A 22452-nucleotide genomic window follows, 5' to 3' on the forward strand; every position below is an offset into this window, starting at 1 on the left:
GTTGGTCATATTCCATCCTCATGTGCTTCTTGTAAGATAAAGGCATCACAAAAAACTTTCACCTGCTGGTGACATCAGAACTACAACCTGACAATCTTCCAGTAAATCTGAAAGTTACACTCCTACAGGGAAGAGGCAGATTTACCTTTCTTTTTGTTTTTGAAGTAGGCATTAATAGGATTTTTTTGGGAAGGAAATTTAGGGTGAAACATCTGCTCTGCAAAGAAGTAGTTCCAATTATACACTTCCCCAGCTGAAATCTCTATCATTCCTGGAGCATTCATTCGACAACTAAAAAAAAAGTTATTGCTTCTACTGAAGCTCAGTAAGTTAGAAAGAAGAATTGCATATTTTCATAAAAACATTCCAAATATACATTTTAAAAACCCAAATGCACTCTTGAAACAAATGTCTCATAAAAGACACCGTTTTAAGCAACCTGGAGTAACAGCTTTACAAAAGAAAACTGAGGAATGTAGCGTAGGTATTTGTAACATGACAATGCTAAAATCCTAAACAATTCATTTAACACTCTTAAGTAGTGTTTGAAATATACATATTTCTTTACGAAACAGTTTAGCAATTCCTTGTACCACATACAGTATATAAATATTTGAGTAAGAGGTCATAATGGGAGATGCCAGGGTTTATATTCACTCTCAGATGCTTCAGGTTTCTTAAGTGTTTTACTATAAGGCACAGTACTGCTAATCTAAAAGAAAGGAATAAAAGCTAATGGCAAACCCGGTCAAAACTCCTAACGCTGAACAGCTAAGAGAAGAATTCCAGCATCTCTGTGCAAAGAAAAATAAAACCTGAACCAAACCCAAACTTCTAAGAAACAGTTTCCATTTTTATATAATGAAATGGGACAGGGTAGGAATAAGAAGGAATTAAGTAAATTGTCATAAATAGACTAATAAATACATTTTAGCCATAGTTAGCCCTTTACCTCTGTTCTACTGAGTTCGAGATTGGAAGAGGTAACCAGCGTGCATATACCTAAGCAAGTCTACATGCTCAGCACGTGAAGACCACCTAGCGCAACCTATTACTGCCAAATCCAGTATAAAAATCTAGCAAGATGGAGAAAGTCTCCTTTTCCCCCCAGCATCCACTCTGTGTAGAACACATTACAAGATCAAATTAGTACTTGTTATGCGTAAGGAAAGTTGCAACCAGCAATTCGTTTTACTCACACAAAAGCATATGCAACGTAATCCGTGAAGTTACGTGACTTTCATGGTTAGATTATGTCTTTTGTAAGAACATCCATCTCCAATTACAGCAGATCAGAACTTTCAGAACATTTTAATAGCTGTAGTCTTGTAAGTGTTCTCCATGCGTACATAGTGAATGTAAATAGTGTATCCAAAATATTTATCTGTTAAGACATTCTACACTGTTCTCACTGCCTACTCTTCATCTTTGCTGCAGCCCTCTGGAACACGACGACATTGTAACACTGCTTACAGAAAAAGGGTTATTGCATCTTTCTTTTTAGGATGAGACATCCAGAGGAGATTTTATAAAATTCTCCTGTGTACAAAATTCTTAAGTTATTAGCCCTTTTGGAACACCAGCTAGAAAAGTCTGAAAGGTAAAATAATTTACATTGTTATTTCTTCCATTAACTAGACAAAAGTCCATACTAGTTAAATAAAAAATAATAGTTCTTCAACAGTCTATTCAAGATATCTTCCCAGTAAGCAGCTCAGTGGGAATTTCCATTTGATAGATGTTCTCCATGCCGGTTATTACTGACATCCACATCTAGAAGTCAGGAATTAGAAGAAAAACTGTTTGTCCATTTACCATTTTAATACATTTTACCTGTCACATCAATCCTAACTCTGGCGACAAATTTCATAGTAGTATGTACCTAAGCTTCTCATGATTCTCCAGGGTAGTAGTCCTCCTAAGATACTGCTTACATCTCCCCCGCCCACCCCCCTCAAAACAAGTTTTGTCCAGCTCTGTAGAATTCACTACCTACCTGCTTGTGGTTTTTGAACATGGGTAGTAAGCGACACCACTCAGTCTGGTCCGTACTGCAACACTAACACTACTGATAGCACTTCACAGTATCACAGTATAACTAAGGTTGGAAGAGACCCCAAGGATCATCAAGTCCAACCTGTCCCAACAGACCTCACAACTAGACCATGGCACCAAGTGCCATGTCCAATCTCCCCTTGAACACCTCCAGGGACGGTGACTCCACCACCTCCCTGGGCAGCACATTCCAATGACGAACGACTCGCTCAGTGAAGAACCTTCTCCTCACCTCAAGTCTAAACCTCCCCTGGCACAGCTTGAGACTGTGTCCTCTTGTTCTGGTGCTGGTTGCCTGGGAGAAGAGACCAACCCCTTCCTGGCTACAACCACCTTTCAGGTAGTTGCAGAGGGCAATGAGGTCACTCCTGAGCCTCCTCTTCTCCAGGCTAAACAATCCCAGCTCCCTCAGCCTCTCCTCACAGGGCTGTGCTCAAGGCCTCTCCCCAGCCTTGTTGCCCTTCTCTGGACACATTCAAGTGTCTCGATGTCCTTCTTAAACTGAGGGGCCCAGAACTGGACACAGGACTCAAGGTGTGGCCTAACCAATGCAGAGTACAGAGGCACAATGACCTCCCTGCTCCTGCTGGCCACACTATTCCTAATACAGGCCAGGATGCCATTGGCCCTCTTGGCCACCTGGGCACACTGCTGGCTCATGTTTAGGTGGGTGTCAATCAGCACCCCCAGGTCCCTCTCTGTTTGGCAGCTTTCCAGCCACTCTGACCCCACTTAGTGAATGGCTTCTTCTAATGCAGTGAATGGCATTAAGGATCACCAAGTGATAAACCAAGCATTACTTACCAAGTAACGCGGTGGTTTCACCTGCATCCTCCTTCAAACTGGTGCACTGCAACACAGATTCATTAGTGGAGGAAGCTGACAACTCGCTTACTTCATTTCTGTCATCATCTTGTAAAGCAATACTCAGACTTCCAACTGAAACACTGCCACTTATTGACTCAGGCATTGGAACTTCAAGCACATCTTCAGGGTCCCCCTGAAAAATAGAAATATATTTAACTGACACTTTCATCTACCATGAGGCATCAATATTCCTTCACATTACCACTTTGTAACCCCACCTTATTGGAAAAAAAGGCCATCTTTTGACCTGTTATCAGTGTGCTCATGGGTACATTGTTGAGCAGTGTCTATTTTCAATGTTATTGTCTGACTGCAAAGAAAAATAAGCCAAGTAAAAGCAAAGCCAGTTTTTCAACATCACCCCAAAGCCAAGAACAGCAATAAGAGGAGTGAACCCAGCCAGCCTTTTGGATGAAGCAGATCAATGTTGCAGCAACAGTATTGCTGTAGTGTGGTTAGAAGGAGGCTCAGCACAACCAAGTCTTCACTGAGCAAACCTACTGATGTTTGTTGAGTTTGTGGAAATCTGTTTATCATGACCACAATTGGGAAGGTCAGATTTTTTTTTTCAATTGGAGTAAGCCAGCATTGGACATCAAAACAAACTTCCCTCCTACTCTACCTCCATCCTAAGTCTGTTTCAAAAATGCAAATATGCCAGCTTGCCATTTTGCAAGAACAAAACATCTGCAGTACAAAGGAGCACAAGCTATTTCTGATCCATTCTCAAACTTAACTCAAAATCCTACAGGCACGATTCTGCGCCTAAAATTAGACAGACCACTTTCACTAAGCCCTTGCCATTGACATACTAACATTACTTACACATAAGCAGGTGTACTGCAGTACAAGTAGCTGTTCTGTGGGTCTCATGAGTATTTTTCCTCTCCTCAAACAATTAGTAAAGGCCCATCTTAAGATAAAAAACTTCTCAGCCAGTTCTTTCTTTAGGACCAAAGCAGTGTATTTTCAAGTGTACTGAATTTTAATGAGCTGTAGAACTGCTAGAATTGAAGAGTTAAGACACATGTAATACTAATTATCTGTGTGTGTGTGGGCTGAGGGTGTTCATTATTTTGTTTTCCACAACTTAGGCAGTTAAGTATGGAAAATACAACGTTCAACAATGCTCTACTAAATTGGACATGATGAGATGCAGTTCATTGCTCGTAAGAAATGCAGAACTAGACCACCCAAGTCTGCTCTTTACAAAACAGAAGGCACCCAACAGGACCTGGTGCCTGCCTTCCTACTTGGAGCCTTGAAAAATACTTCAAATGCTGCAAATTTTTTTTTTTATAAAACCAAACTCATCTTTTAGCCTCTTTGCAGAAGGTTCAGTAGATGTCTATAATAAGGCTGTACGTTCTTGTCTGCCATTACATCGCTCAGTGAGCACACCGCTGAAAGAAGCCACCTTGCTCTTTGCATTTTTTTCCTCACATTAGTAAAAAATTCACAACATCACTCTACAAACTAGGCTGAGCAAACTGCAAACTCAGCTAGAAACATTGTTAGCTTCAGTGGAACTTTGATGCCTAAGCAGAACATATTTCCTCTAGTTCATTGAAAGAAAAAAACAAAACACCACCACAACTCAGGCCTTTGTATTTAATATAATTCCATTCAACCCGCCTTCCAACATTCATTTTGTCTAACAAGCAGAGGAGGTATTACTCTTCCTGATTAGGCATGATATCAGCATCCTCTGCAACAGCATGAATTCAGGGAGTAAGTGTGGTGTTCAGGTTTTAGTATTTCAGTTTTCAGCCTGTACACAAACAGATACATCCTGCATAAAACACAAGTTACATCAGCTCTGAGAATTGAAAGCGAGCAAAACCAAGCCACTAGCATAATATTAAAGTACCAATAGCTATTTCACATGGCAAAAAACGTGCAACTCTTGGGTCATACACAAAAGTGCCATAATCTGGTATGTATATACATTATATATATACACATATAGTCATCTTTTATGAATTACTTTGTTTTGTCAAAGTCTTCCATAGATCTGCTAAGTCTCTACAATGAAGAGAAAATCTAGCCAAAATGCACACCTAGCCTATGAAAGGAAGGTTCCTAAAACCAAGGAATACCCCTATCTTCTGAAGATCTCTGTACATTAATAGAAGAGAAAAAGAGGGACATCCATGCCTATAGCAATTTAGTGGAACTCAAAACTACTTATTGACAGTGACTAAGTAACCTACCGCATGTGTCTTCATCTCTCTTTTCTGGTGCTGTCAGAAAGAAATGAGAGCACATCATTTTCTCTACTTAACCAATTTCTGGTGAATGTCTTTAGGGAGGTTCTAAGTACTGGCTCATTAACAGTGATACAACACTGGGCAAACATGGAACTACATAAACAGGACAGAAAAACTTCTTCCTTTGAACCACAGCTCTCAAAAAGATCAAAGATATGGTCTAGATCTATTGAATGAAGTTTATTCTTGCAGCTTGGGCAAACTGCCCCACCTCTGCTTACACTTTGTTACTATTATCAGCCTGAGATAGGAAGAAAATAGTTATCACAGAAGGGTACACAGGACATTCATAAGCTGCTCAATACACTTTAAGCTCTTAGCCCTAAAATTCCCTTATTTTCCTGGTTCCTAATAACTCTTGCATTTTTGCCCAACATCTTTAGTCTTGTCAAGTAACAATTGCTCTCATTTTGAACAGTTACATGAAGGCTTGCCTCCTGCACCGCACTTCTACCTTGAAGAGTGAAGAAAGCATGCAACATACCCAGTATCCCAAAGCTTTGATAACATCTAGTTTACACATTGGACAAGTTCGGTGGTCCAAAAGCCAAGGGTCAATGCATGTTCTGTGGAAGATATGCCTGAAGAGAAGAAAAGCCCATTAGAACTTACAATGAAAGCCATACACTATTCCTTCAAACAGTGTGCACGTTACTATATGTATCAAAAATAAACCCATTCCTTTATATCCCTGACAATTAGGTACTGCTTAATGGACTGGGACAGAGCTCTGGAAGAATCTATTCATCAAACTTTCTGAAATAAGAGATGTTACTAACCACAAGGACACCACAGTTACCAGTTCACCACTGTACAGTTCTAACTTAAGAAAACACAGCTTCAGCTCCTAGACCTCTCCCAATTGCTCCATTTTCCTGCACAGATAGGAAGTGCTACAGTCTCCCAGTGCCCCTCAGCATGTAATAGACCATTTAAGTGGCACAGCTTTAGCTTTGCCACCAGAGTTTCAGAAGACTTTCCAGAAAGCTCATCTAAAGAGGGAAGAATAAATTGTAGCAACTTACTTGCACGGCAGAATTCGGACAGTGTCTTTCAGTTTATAGTTCTCAATGCACACAGCACAGTTTTCCACTTCAACGTCTAATCCCTAAATATGACAACACATTTAAATGTATCACATCCATGTTTCATTACAGAACAAGCTTTGTGCAATAGCTAGATTCACTGAATGTATAAAATGCTTTACCAAATAAAAATCTTCCACATTTAATTCAGGATTCCATCAAGGGGCGATTGGATCAAGTGATACCAAACACTAAAAGCAGCCAAAGCCAGACTTTCTAATTTAAATAGCTATTACCTTAAGTAATTTGAGTCTCAAGCACTGGCTTTGCTCATGGGAACACAGTAAAAGTTCAGATTAAAGGAACTACGAGTTGAAGAAACTTTAAAAGATGCCAGCATCAAAGACAAAAGCATGCAATCTAATTCTTAGCTGATGGTCCCAAAGACTTCCAACCAAGTGCAGGAACCTCTTTTTCCACACTTTTTCCCCCACCCCCACCACATCCTAGCTGCTTTCCCTTGGTTGCCAGAAGAGAATTGAGGAATATAATTTGAGATGGTTTTGAAAGCTTCCCTCCAAGCTCACTGAGACAGTCAAAATGCAGTATTTCCCCACCTTGATTTCTTTCTCCTAAGGGTTTACTATCTTACCTAACAGGTCTTACTGTCTTCTTGAAGCCATGCTTATAGTGCAAATACAATGGATATCTCCAGATGAAAAAGTAGTAATTCATTGTTAATTAGGCTGCATACAACAAATACTAGAAGCACAGAGTGAGCCCTTCCATCCTCCACAAAAATCAGTATTTGGTGCTCGCTGCTTACCGAGACACTTCCGTTTCATTACCGCCAACACCAAATTAATTAATACCGGAAGCAAATTTTCAAGTTCAAGACAAATTTCTCTCCCTTTGCATGATATTAATTTACTTAATGCCTTGAATTCCCAGGCAAATCAGATTTTTATTTTTTTTCCCTCCTTCAGCAAAGAAAGACAAGTCCTTATTCTGTAATAAACATTTCCTTTTAATTCTGCCCAAGAGGCAAAATCCAAGCACACCATATGCAATGTAACACATACTCCAATGAGTGTCTGTTTTACAATAATCCCATAAGCTTCTCAGGAAAGATCTACATGATGGCAAATGCACTTTTAATATATTGGACCTATTTTTAGTTAAATACCTCAACCCCACATGAAGAGATAATGGATGACTGTATTGCGTCACAATGAAAAAACATCCTCTTTTACATGGCTGGTAGAACATGTAGAACTCTTAACAGAAAAGACAGGACAGTAGGTCCATATAAATTTACATTAGCTCATGAAAGTACCTTTGCATCACTGAATCACATGATTTTGCTGATACTAGGCTTATTCAAATCAAATTTGAAGACATGATTTACCAAGCAGAAAAATATTTAATAGATTCTAATCTTAACTCATCCTACTTCACTTAACTGACAAGGGGCTCGCTGTTACAACCGGACAACTGCACGACTTAAATTCCTCCATTTTACTTTAGGAAAAGGTACATTGATGGCAAAGAAATACCTGGTACACTGCAAAAATCTCACAAGTAACTTTTAGAGGTTTGCTGAACATCACTTTATAAGTCCTTAATATCTTCCTTGTGGTTCTCACTATAGATTTCATCATGGCCCTTTTCTATCCATTTCTCCTCATGCTGTTATGCTTTGATACTACATGACACAAATTTTGGTCTAATTCCCTGTTTCTTGATCTCTGGTCCACCACTGTATGAACACAAAGTATAAATATGTCTGTTCACAGCTTGAACTAGATTACTTTTTGGTAGAATTTAGAATATTATTTAAAGTAACAAATCCTTATAAAATGCTGCTTCACCATGATGAATGCATGAGACAAAAAAGGCCAAGTTCAAAGACAGTTTTGGGGTTTTTTAGATTTCAAAACCAATTTACTAAATGAAGGATATTCTCTGTAACATGTGCTCAATTACAGCTTTTAAAAGTTCTTACACATAGATGTCCTTTCTCACCTCAATCTTATTCATGGGTTAAAAAACCCTAATCCTTGTTTTTATCTCTGAGCAACTCAGTCCTTAAATGAAAACTAATCAAAGGGTTAGGGGGAAAAATGCCTGTGTGTAGTAGCAGAAGTCTAGTCAGAGCCTAATTTAGGAACTAGATTCATAGCTGTCTGAAACCCCACCTAAAATATTTTTTCTTTCAAAACCTTGACTTTTTCTACTTTAGTTATTCTAACACTGCTATGAGTTTAGGTCCTATGCTGTAAAAGCCAACTTCTCAAAGGCTGCTCTAATTTTTAGAATAGTTTAATCTCGATACATAGAAATGTACTTCTAAAAAATTCATGCTTCAAGTAAGTCTACACAGCTCCTTAATGTATTGCTTGTCAAAAAGATGAAACAAGTGTTTCATTTTTCAAAGCTTTTTAGATTTCTATGGCCTTCCCGATCAATAAAAAGATGGATGTGCTCTTAAGAAAACAAAACATTACATCAGCTGTAAGAACTGTGCAATCAATAAGCCCTAGGAAGTGTTTTGCAATCCACTTGTTGATGTTTTCAAGCACTGAAATGATATTAGTGTTTCCTCATCTTTACAGTATCAGCCCTGCAGTCTCCCACAGCATTCTGTATAAGCAGGTATTATTTGGAACAAAACAGCTTTACGTTTCATAGGTAGTTCAAATTTCACTTCTCAATCTTAAATTCTGCCTCCTAAATAAAGGTCCTAAAATGAGCCTAAAAATAAAATGTAAGTCACACCGAAAATACAAGGTGAAAGTGTCTTTAAATTCTATAAAGATGTTTCAACCATTTTTAAATCATACAATTACCAGAGCTACTGAATTACCTTTTCTCCACGTTTCACAGTATGAAGCTGAAGCTGGCTGATTGCTTTCTTGGTTTCTTTCCTATGTCCCTTGAATAAAGACTTTACATATTAGTGCATGAAATATTTTTCAAGAGTTAGTTACATTTCAAAGCTTTTAAATCCTTTCCATATGAATTACTAAGTCTTCTGAATGCATCAAAAATAATTTGGATTTTTTTTTTTATAAATTGGCCTAATTTGTTTATAAAATACTTCCAACCAGCAGATGTTGAAGGACTACAAGCTTTGCATTCTTGGGGCACAGCAGCAAACACGGTAAGTACACTGCTCTTACAATGAGCTCAGCCAGTGCAGAAGTACGCAGACCAAGCCGCCACACACGGCCGTGCATCGTGACTGCCTGCATGTAAGGGCCTTCCCGCACAGAAACATTACAACAGGCGTAAGCTTTAGAGGGAATCAGAGCTTAAGCAACAGCTGTATAACCAGACCTTCGAGTTAGGCAAGCCAATGAGCAAGCAGACTGTACATTCTGCACCAGCTTGGGAGAAGGTGGAATCCTGCAGGGCAGCCTAGAGCTGGCCACCAGGTCAAAAGGCTGCTTGTAGCTATTAATACTTGCCGTCAGTTAAACACTGTCTCACACATTATACAAAGCTTTGCACTGAAAGGACACATTATGCAAAGGAGATGACAAGAAAGGCTTAACAGACATGAGGCACCATATTGGACTTCTATACAGTAACAGTCCCAATTGTACTTAGAGGGAAAGCGAGAAAATAAAGCAGTACTGTATTCCAAGACGAAGTACTAGCTACTGCTAGAAACTGAGCCACCACACACTCCCAGTTACAGCAACCCTCACTGATAAAACACAGTCAATGAATAAATTAAAAAGAAGAGGAGCTGATGGCTGGGTTTTCTTCTACGAACAGTGTTGAAAAATTGGTCTTACAGCGTCAAAAAGAATTAGTCTGAAAGATCTCTCAGAAATTGAGAGTCAACCAGCAGCAACAGGGTATTCCACCTTCTGTATCAGTTCCCAGCTGTCTAGAAGGTCCTGTTTCACCTTTGGTAGCAAGATGGTCTTACAAACTTTACCACTAAACTGATTCTGGAATAAAATGTAAGATACCCATCCTTATCTTCATTCTGCAGCTACACAGTGGCTTGCTTAAAAGCATGGCATACTTAACTACAAGCTTTAATTACAGTGGAGTCAGTAAGCCAAGCAAAATACGGTCTGGGTTAGAATTGTAGGTTCCCCCACCACCCTCCCCAACACCCCCCCCAAAAAAAAATAATTTCAGAATCTAGTATTTTCAAAGAATTTAAGATCTTCATGACAATTTCAAATCTGGGCTATTTTTGCTAATTTTTGTTTTCAAAGGCCATTTTGAAATAGGGAGAATTGAAAAATCAGCATCACCATCTAATGCTAGGCAATTTAATTAAGAAGCACTGATATGACAAGTCCAGTGGCAAAATCTTCTAAGAGTCTGTGCTGTATATTTCTGGGAAACATCACAGGAGCCCTAAAAAAAAAGTTCTTAAAATTATTCATAAAGCAAGCACTTGGGACTTCCCTTAGCATGAACTATGTCAAAAAGCAACGGGAAGAAGTGACTTTCTTCACCAAACAACTGTTACAACACAAAAACACACACCCCTTTCCATAAACAACAAAAAACTTTTGATAGAAGTATTCTCAAAATGAGAGTTAACAGAACTTTGGTAAAAAAAGACTCTAGGGAGCCAGCATTTTGAAGAGACCACAGATTTAGCCAATATAGAAGTCCTATGTGCTATCCTCAAGTTACTGAAGAGAAACTAAGGATTTTCCTAGAAGAGTCCTTCAAGTACTCATCAGAGCTCAGACTCCCAAAGGCAAACAAAACTGCCTTCCCTTCTCCCCCAAAGCTAGAGCTTACACTTCAAGCAGAAGGAGAAGCCCATGTGATAAGCAGACATTTATCTTAAAAGCTTGCAAAGACAAACAAGTACAACCCTCTTTTTCACTGTTAGTAGAGAACTACATCAGAGTTGCTAATGACCATGAAAGGAGCCTATCTGCAAGAGTTAAAAGCACAGGGAAGTGCCATCCTCACATATTTTCAAAACTCAGCTGAACAAGGCCCTCAAGAACTCCATGTATGTTGCTCTCACAGGGTTCTGAACCAGATAGCCTCCAGAGGTCACTTCCAATCTAAATTACTCTATGATGAAATCCTTCCCTCAAGGGAAAAGGTAAAGATTACTTTTTTTTAAACCTATCAAAAGAATAGGAATGTGGAAGGGGCAAATAAGGATCAAAGCTACTCCTTTCTGATCATTCCGATATTCCCACCACAGTCAGCAGTTCAGGTAGGCTAAGAGCATAATCTCACCATACGTGCTCCTTCTAGGCTGCTGCAATTCAGTACTCTACAGTGGAGTGGTAGGAATAAAAGTACCAAAAGTAGTTTCCGTATAGCTTTACAACAAAAAAATCCTATTCCTAACTGCTGGTGGGTCTTACTAAGAAAACACATTACCCTGGTCTCTTTCCATTAATAAAAGTCTGGTTAGGAAAGTTAGTACTTCCAGGCTGAAAATCACTGAAGAATGAAAATAATTTTTCGTGTCAAAAGGAAGGAAGTCAGGTGACAAATCACACAAGAAGCTGCCTTTACTCAGTTGTTGACAAATGGCTAAACGTATTTCCCACAATTTCGTAAGAGTATCTAATAATTATAACCAGCCAAACTTGTGATGCTAATTAGCACAGTGCTTATTAGCTTCAGTAGATATTACTGAGTAGCGTTCACAGACAGTGAAGTAGCAAGAAGGGAGAGATCTTCAAGAATGCTTCAATAAACAAGTAAAGTTCAGCAACTGATTTGCAATAAGAAGACAGTGAATGGTCTAAAGCACAATCGTTTCAAATTACCTGGCTTCCAAACTGTGATCCTGTATAGAGGAAACGTTGTATATAGTAAAATATGAGCCAAGCAAGTGATATAATCATCATAGTGATGAAGGCAATGGCCACGAACACAACTGACTGGCCACTAATGTATTCCTGCACATGCCGTGTGCCAACAATAATGGTCATTTTCACTGGAATCCCTCTTCGCACTGGCTCTAGTATCTCTATTCCTTTTGGATAGCCAACCATTATCACCACTGTATTTCCTGTTCCTGTTAGAGGGAAGAGAAAAAAAAAAAACAGGGAAAAGTCAGTGATCACAAAAATTCTAATTTGAGCCACTTCAGTCAAGATCAGCAAGCAAAGTTAGAGCAAAGCCTCTCACGTTTTGTTTTTTGGTTTTGCTGCTGTTTTGTTTTTTTACCTCATAGCAGATGATAGAAAATTTACTTGTAAAGAATCCTTTATTTACTTTATGACAATCTTGAACACAGGATAAACTCAAACAGATGCATCTTTACTGTTTGAGGCCCCGTACTCACAGTAAGATGGGATGTGGATACTATGCAATAAACAGCAACAAAACCAACCAAAGAAAAAACCCAAACAGGCAAGTTATACACAGCTCATCTTGAAGTTCCTGAAGTTCTAATGAGCAACTTCGGGAACAGCTGGTCTTTTATTTTTCAGTGTGGGAATTCTAGCTGCAGATGGAGACAGTATGTGAATACCATAAATAGACACATTGATAATCAAGTTTGAATCTGAATACACAGCATAATTACACTGGATATGTGAACAAAAGAAGAAAAAAATCAGATATGTAATATTAAATTACAGGAAACATTTAAACACTTAAAGATTCTTCAGTACTAAACATTAAAAATGTAAGATTTCATGACAAGGACTTGTCAAAAAATACTTGGGAACTCTTTTGGGAGCATAGAATGCAAAGATTTTTCTATCATATTAGAACTCAAAAGCACTCAAGCCATACAAGAAAGCATCTCAATCAAAAAAACCACCAATGAACAAAACCAAAACATACCGAAAAACCATACCCCAAACCTAACAACAAACACTGTAAGCACCGTGCTACCATCAAACCCACTGTCAAGACCAACTAGCAGAAAACCAAGATTCTCTGTGACTACAGTTTTACTCCATTTTGTCAGGAAGCATCTCTGGGTTTATCTCAGAAACACCTAACCTAAGTACTACAAAATAAATTATAAACCAATGTACTCATTAAAAGTGTCACCTTTTCACTGGTGTAAGCTGTTTTTATCCAAATAGGTCTTTGTGTGTACCAACACTGCCATACACCTTTGTAGCTTACTCTGTAGTTTACTTTGCTACTTTACCTCTGAGAAAAAGTGAAAGTAAGCTTGAATCAAAGTAGAGAAAGAAAAGAGAGGGGGGATTTCCTAAACAGAAACTAAAGCTGTAATGTCACTACTACCTTTTTAGGTTTTCGAGATTACCCACCTGCAACAAGACCTCCCACTGGAGACTTAAAGCCTTTTTCCCTCCCAGCTGTGGTATGATAGACTCCCTACAGAGAAGCTATGTCAAAAGGAATCGTTGCTTAATTTTTTGTAACATTACAGCAACTGGGGATTTTCAAAACTCCAAACAGTACTTTGGACTTGTCTGTCCCTCTGCCTAAGACAGAGCTAGTTGCCTGAAAAATTAAAAACAAAATCAAACCAGCTCCTTTAGTTAAGCCAGTTCTGGCTGTGACACCTCATCAACCTGGCACTCTTCTACTGTGCCAAGGGGAATCTGCCCAAGTTTCACTTCTGTACATAGCAGCTCCTCTCTCCGTAAGGTGCAGTCTGCTGTGAATGAAACGCTAGTTTCCATCTTCATCTTACACAACAATCCCACTTCTGGTGGCCTAACGTAAAAATCATACCCACCGGCCAAACCTGCAGTAAAAGAGCAGATATTCCAAACAAGCACCCAGCTTGGCTCACCAACAGCACCCATCCAGCTCCCAGCATGCACTGCCTTGCCTGGTGGGTACATTAGGAGACTCAAAGCAGCAAAGCTGAAGAAAGACACGACAAATCCACAAGCATCTGGGCTCTGCTAATCGGTTTTATTCACCAACAATGTACCAATTTTCACAATATCCCAAGCATACTAAAAATTGCTTAAGATTATTTCCCTCTGTGAACCAGAATGAAAAGCATTACCAGAGAGACTCATGAATCTCAGACAAGATTGTCTGAAAAACTACTTCCTTTCAGACCCTGCACAACCCCACAGGGAGTTAACAAGAAAAGAATGTACAAAGGTAGAAATTTATCTTACATTGCTTAGAAGTATTATCCACATACCTGCATCAGGAGATTAGGTCATATGTCCTTAACCAACTGTAAGATTTACAAATAACAGGAGAGGTGCCTAGGGATGACTAATGAGCAGTACAGCAGTGCTGGAAAGGTTTATGTGGGTTCATTCATGTTTGGAGAAGAAAAGGAAATTTAAAGATTAGAGACAGCCTGGATTTTGTCAATCAATAAAGGTTTCCTCCTTAATCCTGAAATCTTGAGTCAGTTTAATCCTGCTGCCTAGTTCTCTGTGCCATTTCTAACAAAGAAGTATTTAAAACCCACACAACAATCAGCAGTGCCCTTCTCTGTTTAGTCACTAACATATCCAACTAGCAGACAGTTATTTCCCTGAAATGGAAGGCAGGATACTTTTGTACAATGGCAGCCAGACACTCTGACACTTTCCAGTTTTATAACCAACACAATTGTACCACACATTTTTAAATAAATGGCCATTAACAGCATTTTGACAATTTTTAAAACGTTGTGCTGAACCTGCCATTAAGAATACATGCAACTAAACACAATGGCCTTGAAGGTCATGGGACAAAAGGAAGGGAAGAAAAGGAAAATTGTGATTCACTACTATAAAAGGAACAAGAGCAGCTCCAGAGATGCAGTTGCCCTGAGCAGCCCATAAGACTAAGGCCTTTAACTCCTTCCTCCCTAATGTTAGACTTCTGTTCTGAAACACATTCAAAGACAGAAATGCTGTTGAGTCATTCCATCGGCTTCTTCCACTGTGACACAACTCAGACCTCAAATCATATTTACAGAAGAACTCCAAGTATCACACATACATAGTATCTACTGAGAGCATGCTTTGTTGGCCTTACCTTTCTGTAATCTTCCAATTTTGCAATAAATAACTGTAATTTTACTCTTTCAGAGTAAACTTGATTTCTCTGATTGATGCTTCAGTGGAATTCGGTTTGAAATTTAGGATGTGCTTTTTTTTTTTCCCCCCTCCCTAACATTATCATCCAAATAAAGCAGTGAGAGCTGGCAGGTCCCTAGGATACCTGGAAAGGAGGGTTAATTTGGAACTCTGAAGCTCAATGTATGTTTCCTGTTAGTGTACCAAGATGAAAATTTACTGATAGTATTTCTAGTATTCTCTTGCAAAAGGAAACCAGGACTCTCCTGATGAGGAAAAATCAGCAATACAGGTCTTGATTCCAGGCATCCCTAACTATCACATTCATCCCCATTCATGCCTACAGTTAACAAAGGTAGTTTTCTATCATTTGGAAGCCATGAGAAACATCAGAAAACTCTCCGAGCTTGAGCACCTTGGTAAAAGTGTTTGAAGTCAGTACTCAGATCTATTTAAGCATAGGTGCCCTATTAATATTGCCACAATTAACACTAAATGTTCTCTTTAGCTCCTGGTCCAAATGAATGTCTCTGATCTTGACCAAACACCTAACAGTACAGTAACAATCTGAAAATAAGCTTTGTTTCAACCATCTACCCCAACCTCATCTCACACTGGTGCATGTTGCATGGTGCAAGCTTAGAGATCAGAAGTGTTACCCATTCATTATCCATTTGTAACTCACTGTGCTGGCATCACCTTCCTCAACCAAAAGGCACAAGCAGTTAGGCAATTGACTATGGTACACATTCCTCTTTCTGCATGGGTTTCCAACACGTAAATGCATTTTAAAGTTACTCCTGCTTCTTAACAACATAGCACCTCAACATCATACAGTCACCACCAGAGTTAAGGAATCCACTGATTTGAGCTCTGTCCTTTCAGTAGTTTAGTACCAGCATCCTTTAGTAGGGAGCACCAGTAATATAGAAGCTATGCACCACTTGAGAATCCTGAGTACTTACTGAAAGCCACGCAGCAAAGAATTGAACTACATGCCAAAATAACCCTGGAGCTGGCAAGAGCTTATAAAACCATGAGTACAAAGTTCTTCACACCTGTTTTGTTCAATATGCTTTCATAAAAAAAAAAGACAATGAAGGAAAGGACTAGTGGAGTGTACCTGGCAATGCTACATCAAAGACCTCTTTCTTTACACAGCTGAAGTCATCTACTCAAGCTAAGTCCCAAGTTTCCCTTAGACCTACAAGCCATGCAACAAAAGCCCCATTCCAAATCTATCTTCAAATTACTACAGACAGTCCCCCTCTAACTCTCCTTACTCTGCTCTCCACACCTTACCTCTCCAGACTCCACTCCCAGCTAATATTTACATACAGTACTTAGTCCCTTGGGAAAAGAATTTGAAACCTCTATATGCAACAAGCTCATCACCACTACAGAAAATGAACAGAATTAAGACTGACAAAAAAGCCTATATCCCTGTAAAACTGAAGTTTAGGTTTATACTATTCAGACTGAGTAAGTGAAGCACAACTCTAAGTAAAATGAGCATCTTTCACTGGAAAAATCCTCTTCAGCCTCATGTGAAATTGTTTCAATTATTACTTCTCCTGAGGAAGTCATCCAGCATTTTGAACAATATAATTTATGCAGCAAGGGCCTAAAAACTTGAGACATCAGTAGTAATTTAAGGAATCTTCTTTTGGAAGCAGAGACAGGACTGCAACGCTACATATTCAAACCCTCAACTCTCCTGTTCCAAAACCTTACTAAAAATCTCCACTCACTTCAAAGCTCACAATGTACCCCGAAAAAGTAGTCGAATCGCAGAACGTTTGAAACATTTGTCTTTTATCAAATGTTTTGACACCACCTAGAGCAAATTGCTTCTTTGCCTAACCAAGCAGCTCTTTTTACTCAGGTGCCATTATCTCTGAATACATCAAAAAAACCCACCACCACTAACAGCACACACACCTTACACATACATCAGAAAGTTCAAAGGCAGGTTTTTCAGAAAGAGAATGCAAGCTTAGAGATCAGAAGTGTTACCCATTCATTATCCATTTGTAACTCACTGTGCTGGCATCACCCATAACCATCGTTCCATCTCACATAATTTTCAGTGCTACTAGTTGCAAATCTATTGGGGGATCTTCCTTATGCATACAACTCCACTTCTTAATTACAGCACTGCAGATTTCCCAGACTATTTATTCTTAGCACTTTTCCCAGAAGCAGCGTTTGTTTCCTCATGTAGCAGTTCACAAATCCCTTCACAGGGATTGACAACTGGTAAAGTGGAAAAAAATTATTACCTATGTACCTTAACTGCCACATGGGATCAAAAATCAAGAATACATCCTACCTGGCATCCCACCTTGACTTTCACAGCCAAACGCAAGGGATGGGCCAGGCTGATCGACCCAAGCAAGCAGCATACTAAGAGGAATCATAGTCATGCTGCAACCCCCAAGTTAGTGCCACTTGGTGTTCCACGAGAGACTTGTTTTTCTGCCTGCTACATCATGTGTGCTGTGAATGAACAACTCCCTGAGATTTTTAGCTCACCATATTAAAGAAAATGAGTTTATTTTCTTCAGAAATGCATTATGGTTCTACTTTAGTCACGTCCCTGGCCTTCACCTTCCTCATGACCAGGAATGACAGCCTGAGCATTAACAAATGCGTTCTGCCAGGACCGTGTGGGATCCTTTATTTCACTTTACCTTTGTATGTCCTCCTCCTCCGAAGACCTTCCAGGTCCTCAGAAGTCTGCAAATGCGTACTGACTTTATAGCAGATTTGAGGGGGTTTTGCCCCTTTAAGCAATTGATGCTGTTATGCTTACAAAAATCCAACAAGACTTAACACTGGCATTGTCTGAGCAGACAGAGACTGCAGCAACAAAAACATATGGGCTCTTATCTCCGCAAAAAACACTGGTCCCTTCTGTAGGCTACAGGCCGTCAGCATGCTCAGACAAGCCAAATCAACGTCCTTCTCTAGGCATCAATTTCTTTATCACATCCGCAAGCGTTTAAGAATTACCTGATGCTTATACCAGTCTCCCATCCTTTACAGACCTGCACAGGAGAGGACGCTGAAGCTATTACCTGTACCAAAAGCGATCTTCAAACATCTGTGGCTAATGCCTTCAAAGGCACCAGAAGGGATCTTCATCACCTAGCAGGTTTCCGCACAGCTTGCGGAAAGCGGCCTACCTGTCACCACTGTGTAGCCATTCTACCGGAGAGTACAAAGCAAAAAGGTCGCTCTGAACGAAACCGTGGCCCCTGTGCCTCCCGCCGCAGTCTGTTACACGGCTGCCCGTTTCGATGGCTTCGCCGCACCTTCTGATACCCAGGCTGCAACTTGAAAGACAGAAGGTGCCGGCGTTTCCTCAGCGTGATTTAAAGGAAGAGGAGACAAAAGCCGGGCTTTGTGTACCGTTTTTACGCTGATCTCGGCTTCCTCCCTATAGAGATCTCTCACCGCGCAATGCCGCGCTACCAACGCGGATCAGCGTTAGACAAAGCCGCGCCATTCCACCCAAACACACACAACCCCTCCGCAAATACGGGGAGCGCCCATCCTCGTCCCCACTCACCTAGATGGGACATGGAGACGGTGCTGTTACCGAAGCGAGCCTCGTTGTAGATGACCACGGCGGCCGCCCGCTTCCGCGCCGCGTTGGTGACCTTGTCCTTGAAGGTGCAGCCGCCGCGGGCTACCAGGGCTATCCAGGGCGGTGGGTCGCCCTCGGGGGGTCCGCGGCCGCCGGGCGGCAGCGGCACGTCGTAATCTGTGTCGGTGGCGCAGCCCTCCATGTGCCGCGGTGAGGCGCCACGAGGGATGCCCACCAGGCCCTGGGCGCTCTCCTTAGGCGAGCTGTCCCCGTAACGGCCGCTCTCTGTGTTGCCTCGCACCGTGCGGTTGCTGAGCGGCTCCACGTAGGCCGTGCTCACCCACGCCGTGTACCACTCTAGAGCCCGGGCGCCCTGACCCACCGGCGCCCCCAGCGCCACCAGCGCTGCCGCCACCAACGCCAGGCGGGCGCGCCGCACCATGGCCCGGCCGCCGCCGCGACGCGGGCAGCCGCGACCAGGAGGAATAGGAAGAGAAAGAGGAAAACTAGAAGGGCGACGCAGCGCAACCACCGCACGCCCCTCTCTGCCCCGCGACCGCGCCGCCCAGGTAACCCGCGACCGCCCGCCCCGGGCGGAGCCCGCCCGTTGCCGCCGCTAATGGCGAGGCGAGGCCGGACAGCCCCGCCCCTTCTGCTCAGCTGCGCACGCGCGGCCCCGCCCCGGGGGAGGGTTCCCCTCCCCCCCCGCAGGGATGCCGGGAGGGAGGCGGGGGGAGGCTGCTGCCGCTGGGGCTGGAAGCTGCTCAAGGGGTACAAGGTGCTGGGCTCTGGCTCGCTGGCAGCGGTGAAAGGTGGCCTGGGGCGCCCACAGGCTGCAGCACCCTGATGGCCTGGGCCGGGCCTGAATAGGGGGCACAAACTCGAGAGGGGAACAAGCTGGACCCTGCCGCGGAACAAGTGTTGGCGGGAGATTAACCCGACTCCTGCATGGAGAGCATTTGGCGGCATCCTTCTGTGGTCCAACGTGCCTCTACAAAAGAGCCCTTGGAGATTGCTGGGCCTTTAACCCTAGTGATGAGTGCCAGTTTTGAGTTCAGTCCAATAACTTGTCCAGTGACCCACGTGTGAATTTAAACTAGGCACCACTCCAGCCTTCAGGGCATGCCTTGTCTTAGAGCTAAGGAAGAAATTCTTTAAGGGTAGTGAGGCACAGGATTGAGTGATGCAGAAAGGCTATGGATGGACTGTCCCTGGAAGTGTTCAAGGCCAGGATGGGGCTTTAGCCAGCCTGGTCTAATAGAAGGTGTCCATGCTCATGGCAAGGAGGGTGAAACTAAACAGTCTTTAAGGTCCCTTCTAACCCAAGTCATTCTATAATTCTATCCAAGGGTAAAGATGTCCTCTGGAGTGAATGGCAGCTGGAGCACTGGAAGCAATAGTGGACAGGGAGAAGGTTGTGGCCAGAAGACAGCTAGGAATAGTGTGATGCACAGCGATGCAGGACAAAGGAAACAAAGCCATTCAAGTTCAGATAGAAAGGGTACTTGTGCTGTTGTACTGAGGGAAGCTTGCTTCAGAAAGATGCAAAGCTAAAGAGGGTGAGTACCATGTAAAAACACCTGGAGAAAAAAGGCATTGGAGAAAGAGGTGAGGGTACTGAATAATCATGATTGCTTTAGGGACTAATTTTCCAGTAAATAGAAATATTTGATATGTACTTCTTAAATATGAGTAGTCTTTTCTATTCTTTCATTAAAAACATCTACCTTTTTCCAGCTTGTGAAATGGATCACTTGTGTTCACCAGCTACTGGTCCCTTTTGAAACAACTCATGCACCCATTTTTCTTTCAGATGTAAATGGTTGTGTGATCACATGTTTTTACCTGTCAAACAACATTGTCAAACTTAGCTAATGTCCTTCCTAATCTTGATTATATGTTGTGGCTACTTATGCAGACAGAGTCTAGTAGAGCCTGCAACAGTTTGTGCAGAAGGTGTCTGTCATCAGTCAAAAGCTATGAACTCCATGAGCTGCCCTACTCTGTGTTGGCACCAATGTGTTCCCACTTCAATTCCAGAGTCAATGTTTAAATAAACAAACAAACAAACAAACCACTTCAAACCAAACATATTCATTAAATTAACTCTTTAGCAATTTCCCAAAATACTTGGCAGTGTTGGGACTCTCCCCAAAGGCACTGAGCATTGTGAGAACAAGATTAAAGTAGCAAAATGAAGAAGACAGCTGGGACTGAGCACACAAAGTATTGTGGAAGGGGCTGTGGAGAAGGAATTGGAAGTTGAGGGATGAAGATATTAAAACTAGAGTTGATGAAGAAATGATGAGGGAAAAGAGCATATGGCAATAGAGGTGCAGGAGAATGTCAGGTGGGAGAGGGCACATGGCAGTAGCAGTATAGTAGAGACAGGTAAGGGGTGAACCATGTTGAAGGATGGCCAGTGTAGACAATTAGGAAGGAGCACAAATTCAGTGCTTGGCAAAAAGCCGTTCAAAAAGATTGACAGCACTTCAGTGAGTCCAAAAAATGCTGTTTAAATGAGAATTTCTCACTAAAAAAGTGAAAGACAGAGTGTACTCAGAATAGACATCACTCCAGAAATGGAATAAAAGTAAAAAGAACCAGTACAAAGGAAAAGAACAGCTGCAGGAAATGTTCTTGTAAGAATATGAACTCACTGGAAATAGGAAACTGATGTTTACTGTGATTTGTACAGGTTAGGAAAGTGTTGTCACAGTCCTCATGGCACATGCAGTCCAGCCAGTGGCAAGACAAAGAGTATAAGGTGCAAATAGGAAACACAGGCTCTTTCCTACAACCTTTATTGGATATGAAGCAGGAATTTTAGTGGGAGAGCTTGAATTCTGTTGAAAGTGGATGGTGCAGGAAATCAAGATGAAAAAGTAAATTGTCAGCCTTGGCTTAAGAAAATGTGCCAGAGGAAAGTGCACAGTGGAGAACAAGCTGTAACAAGAACTTGTGAGAGCAAGGCTAGCAGGGGAAGAAATAGCACTAAGAAAACTTCCAAAACATCATTGAAGCACACCTGAGAGGTGAGTGTTCAGTCCCCATGTGCAGAAAAGAAGAGCAAACATCGTTAAGAGTGACATTTAACTGCCATAGTGAAGGCAAAGCTGACAGTAATGAGAAGATGAAGGAAAGATGCTAAAAGGTGCTTGGTTAGACTTTTCTCCCCTGAGAAAAGCAAGGCTGTAGTGAGGCAGATCTGAGTCTCAATTCACAGAAAGGTTTTAAGAGAAATTAGCTTAGAGGGGGAGAGAAAACAAGAAGATAAAATAATTAAATAGAAATTATAATGGCTGTTGGCAAAAGGTCATTCCTCTGACTAATGTACTGCAGACTCAAGAATATTCTAACTACAGCTTCCACTATGAAATTTGTTTTTATTGGTATTTCTTCTCAATAGGCATTTTGTCAACAGCATTCAGAATCTTTAGAAATTAAAATACATTGCAAATTGCAATACACATTCAGAAACAGGACAGATTGCATTTCATCCACCAAAGTGACAAAATTTTCATCAGGAAGGGAGTGTTCTTTGGTTAAATAAAAGCAGCAGTTCAGACTAGCTGTGCTTAAATCCTGCACATGCATTATGTTAGCACAAATTATGAAAAAGTGGGAACCCAAGTTCAGAACTTTGTCTTCCCCTTTTGCAGCAAGTA

At 41.3% G+C, this 22452-nt stretch overlaps 1 protein-coding gene across 2 annotated transcripts; it reads right to left on the bottom strand.

The window, feature by feature from the left end:
* Window positions 1–388: 388 nt before the first annotated feature.
* On the bottom strand, window positions 389–19421 carry RNF149 (ring finger protein 149). Of its 2 annotated transcripts, XM_054162954.1 has the most exons (8): window positions 18767–19421; window positions 11995–12245; window positions 9084–9152; window positions 6218–6300; window positions 5677–5773; window positions 5136–5165; window positions 2860–3055; window positions 389–1773 (listed from the first exon to the last, which is right to left on the bottom strand). In XM_054162954.1, exons 1-8 carry the CDS (start codon window positions 19224–19226, stop codon window positions 1715–1717), a joined length of 1245 nt encoding a protein of 414 aa, XP_054018929.1. In that variant the 5' UTR covers window positions 19227–19421; the 3' UTR covers window positions 389–1714. The 2 variants fall into 2 exon arrangements, with proteins under 2 accessions (XP_054018929.1, XP_009909742.2); XM_009911440.2 differs by lacking the exon at window positions 5136–5165 and having other exon boundaries at window positions 18767–19418.
* Between the last annotated feature and the right edge of the window lie 3031 nt (window positions 19422–22452).

This window comes from Dryobates pubescens, chromosome 7, assembly GCF_014839835.1.
Source record: "Dryobates pubescens isolate bDryPub1 chromosome 7, bDryPub1.pri, whole genome shotgun sequence".
NCBI lineage: Eukaryota > Metazoa > Chordata > Aves > Piciformes > Picidae > Dryobates > Dryobates pubescens.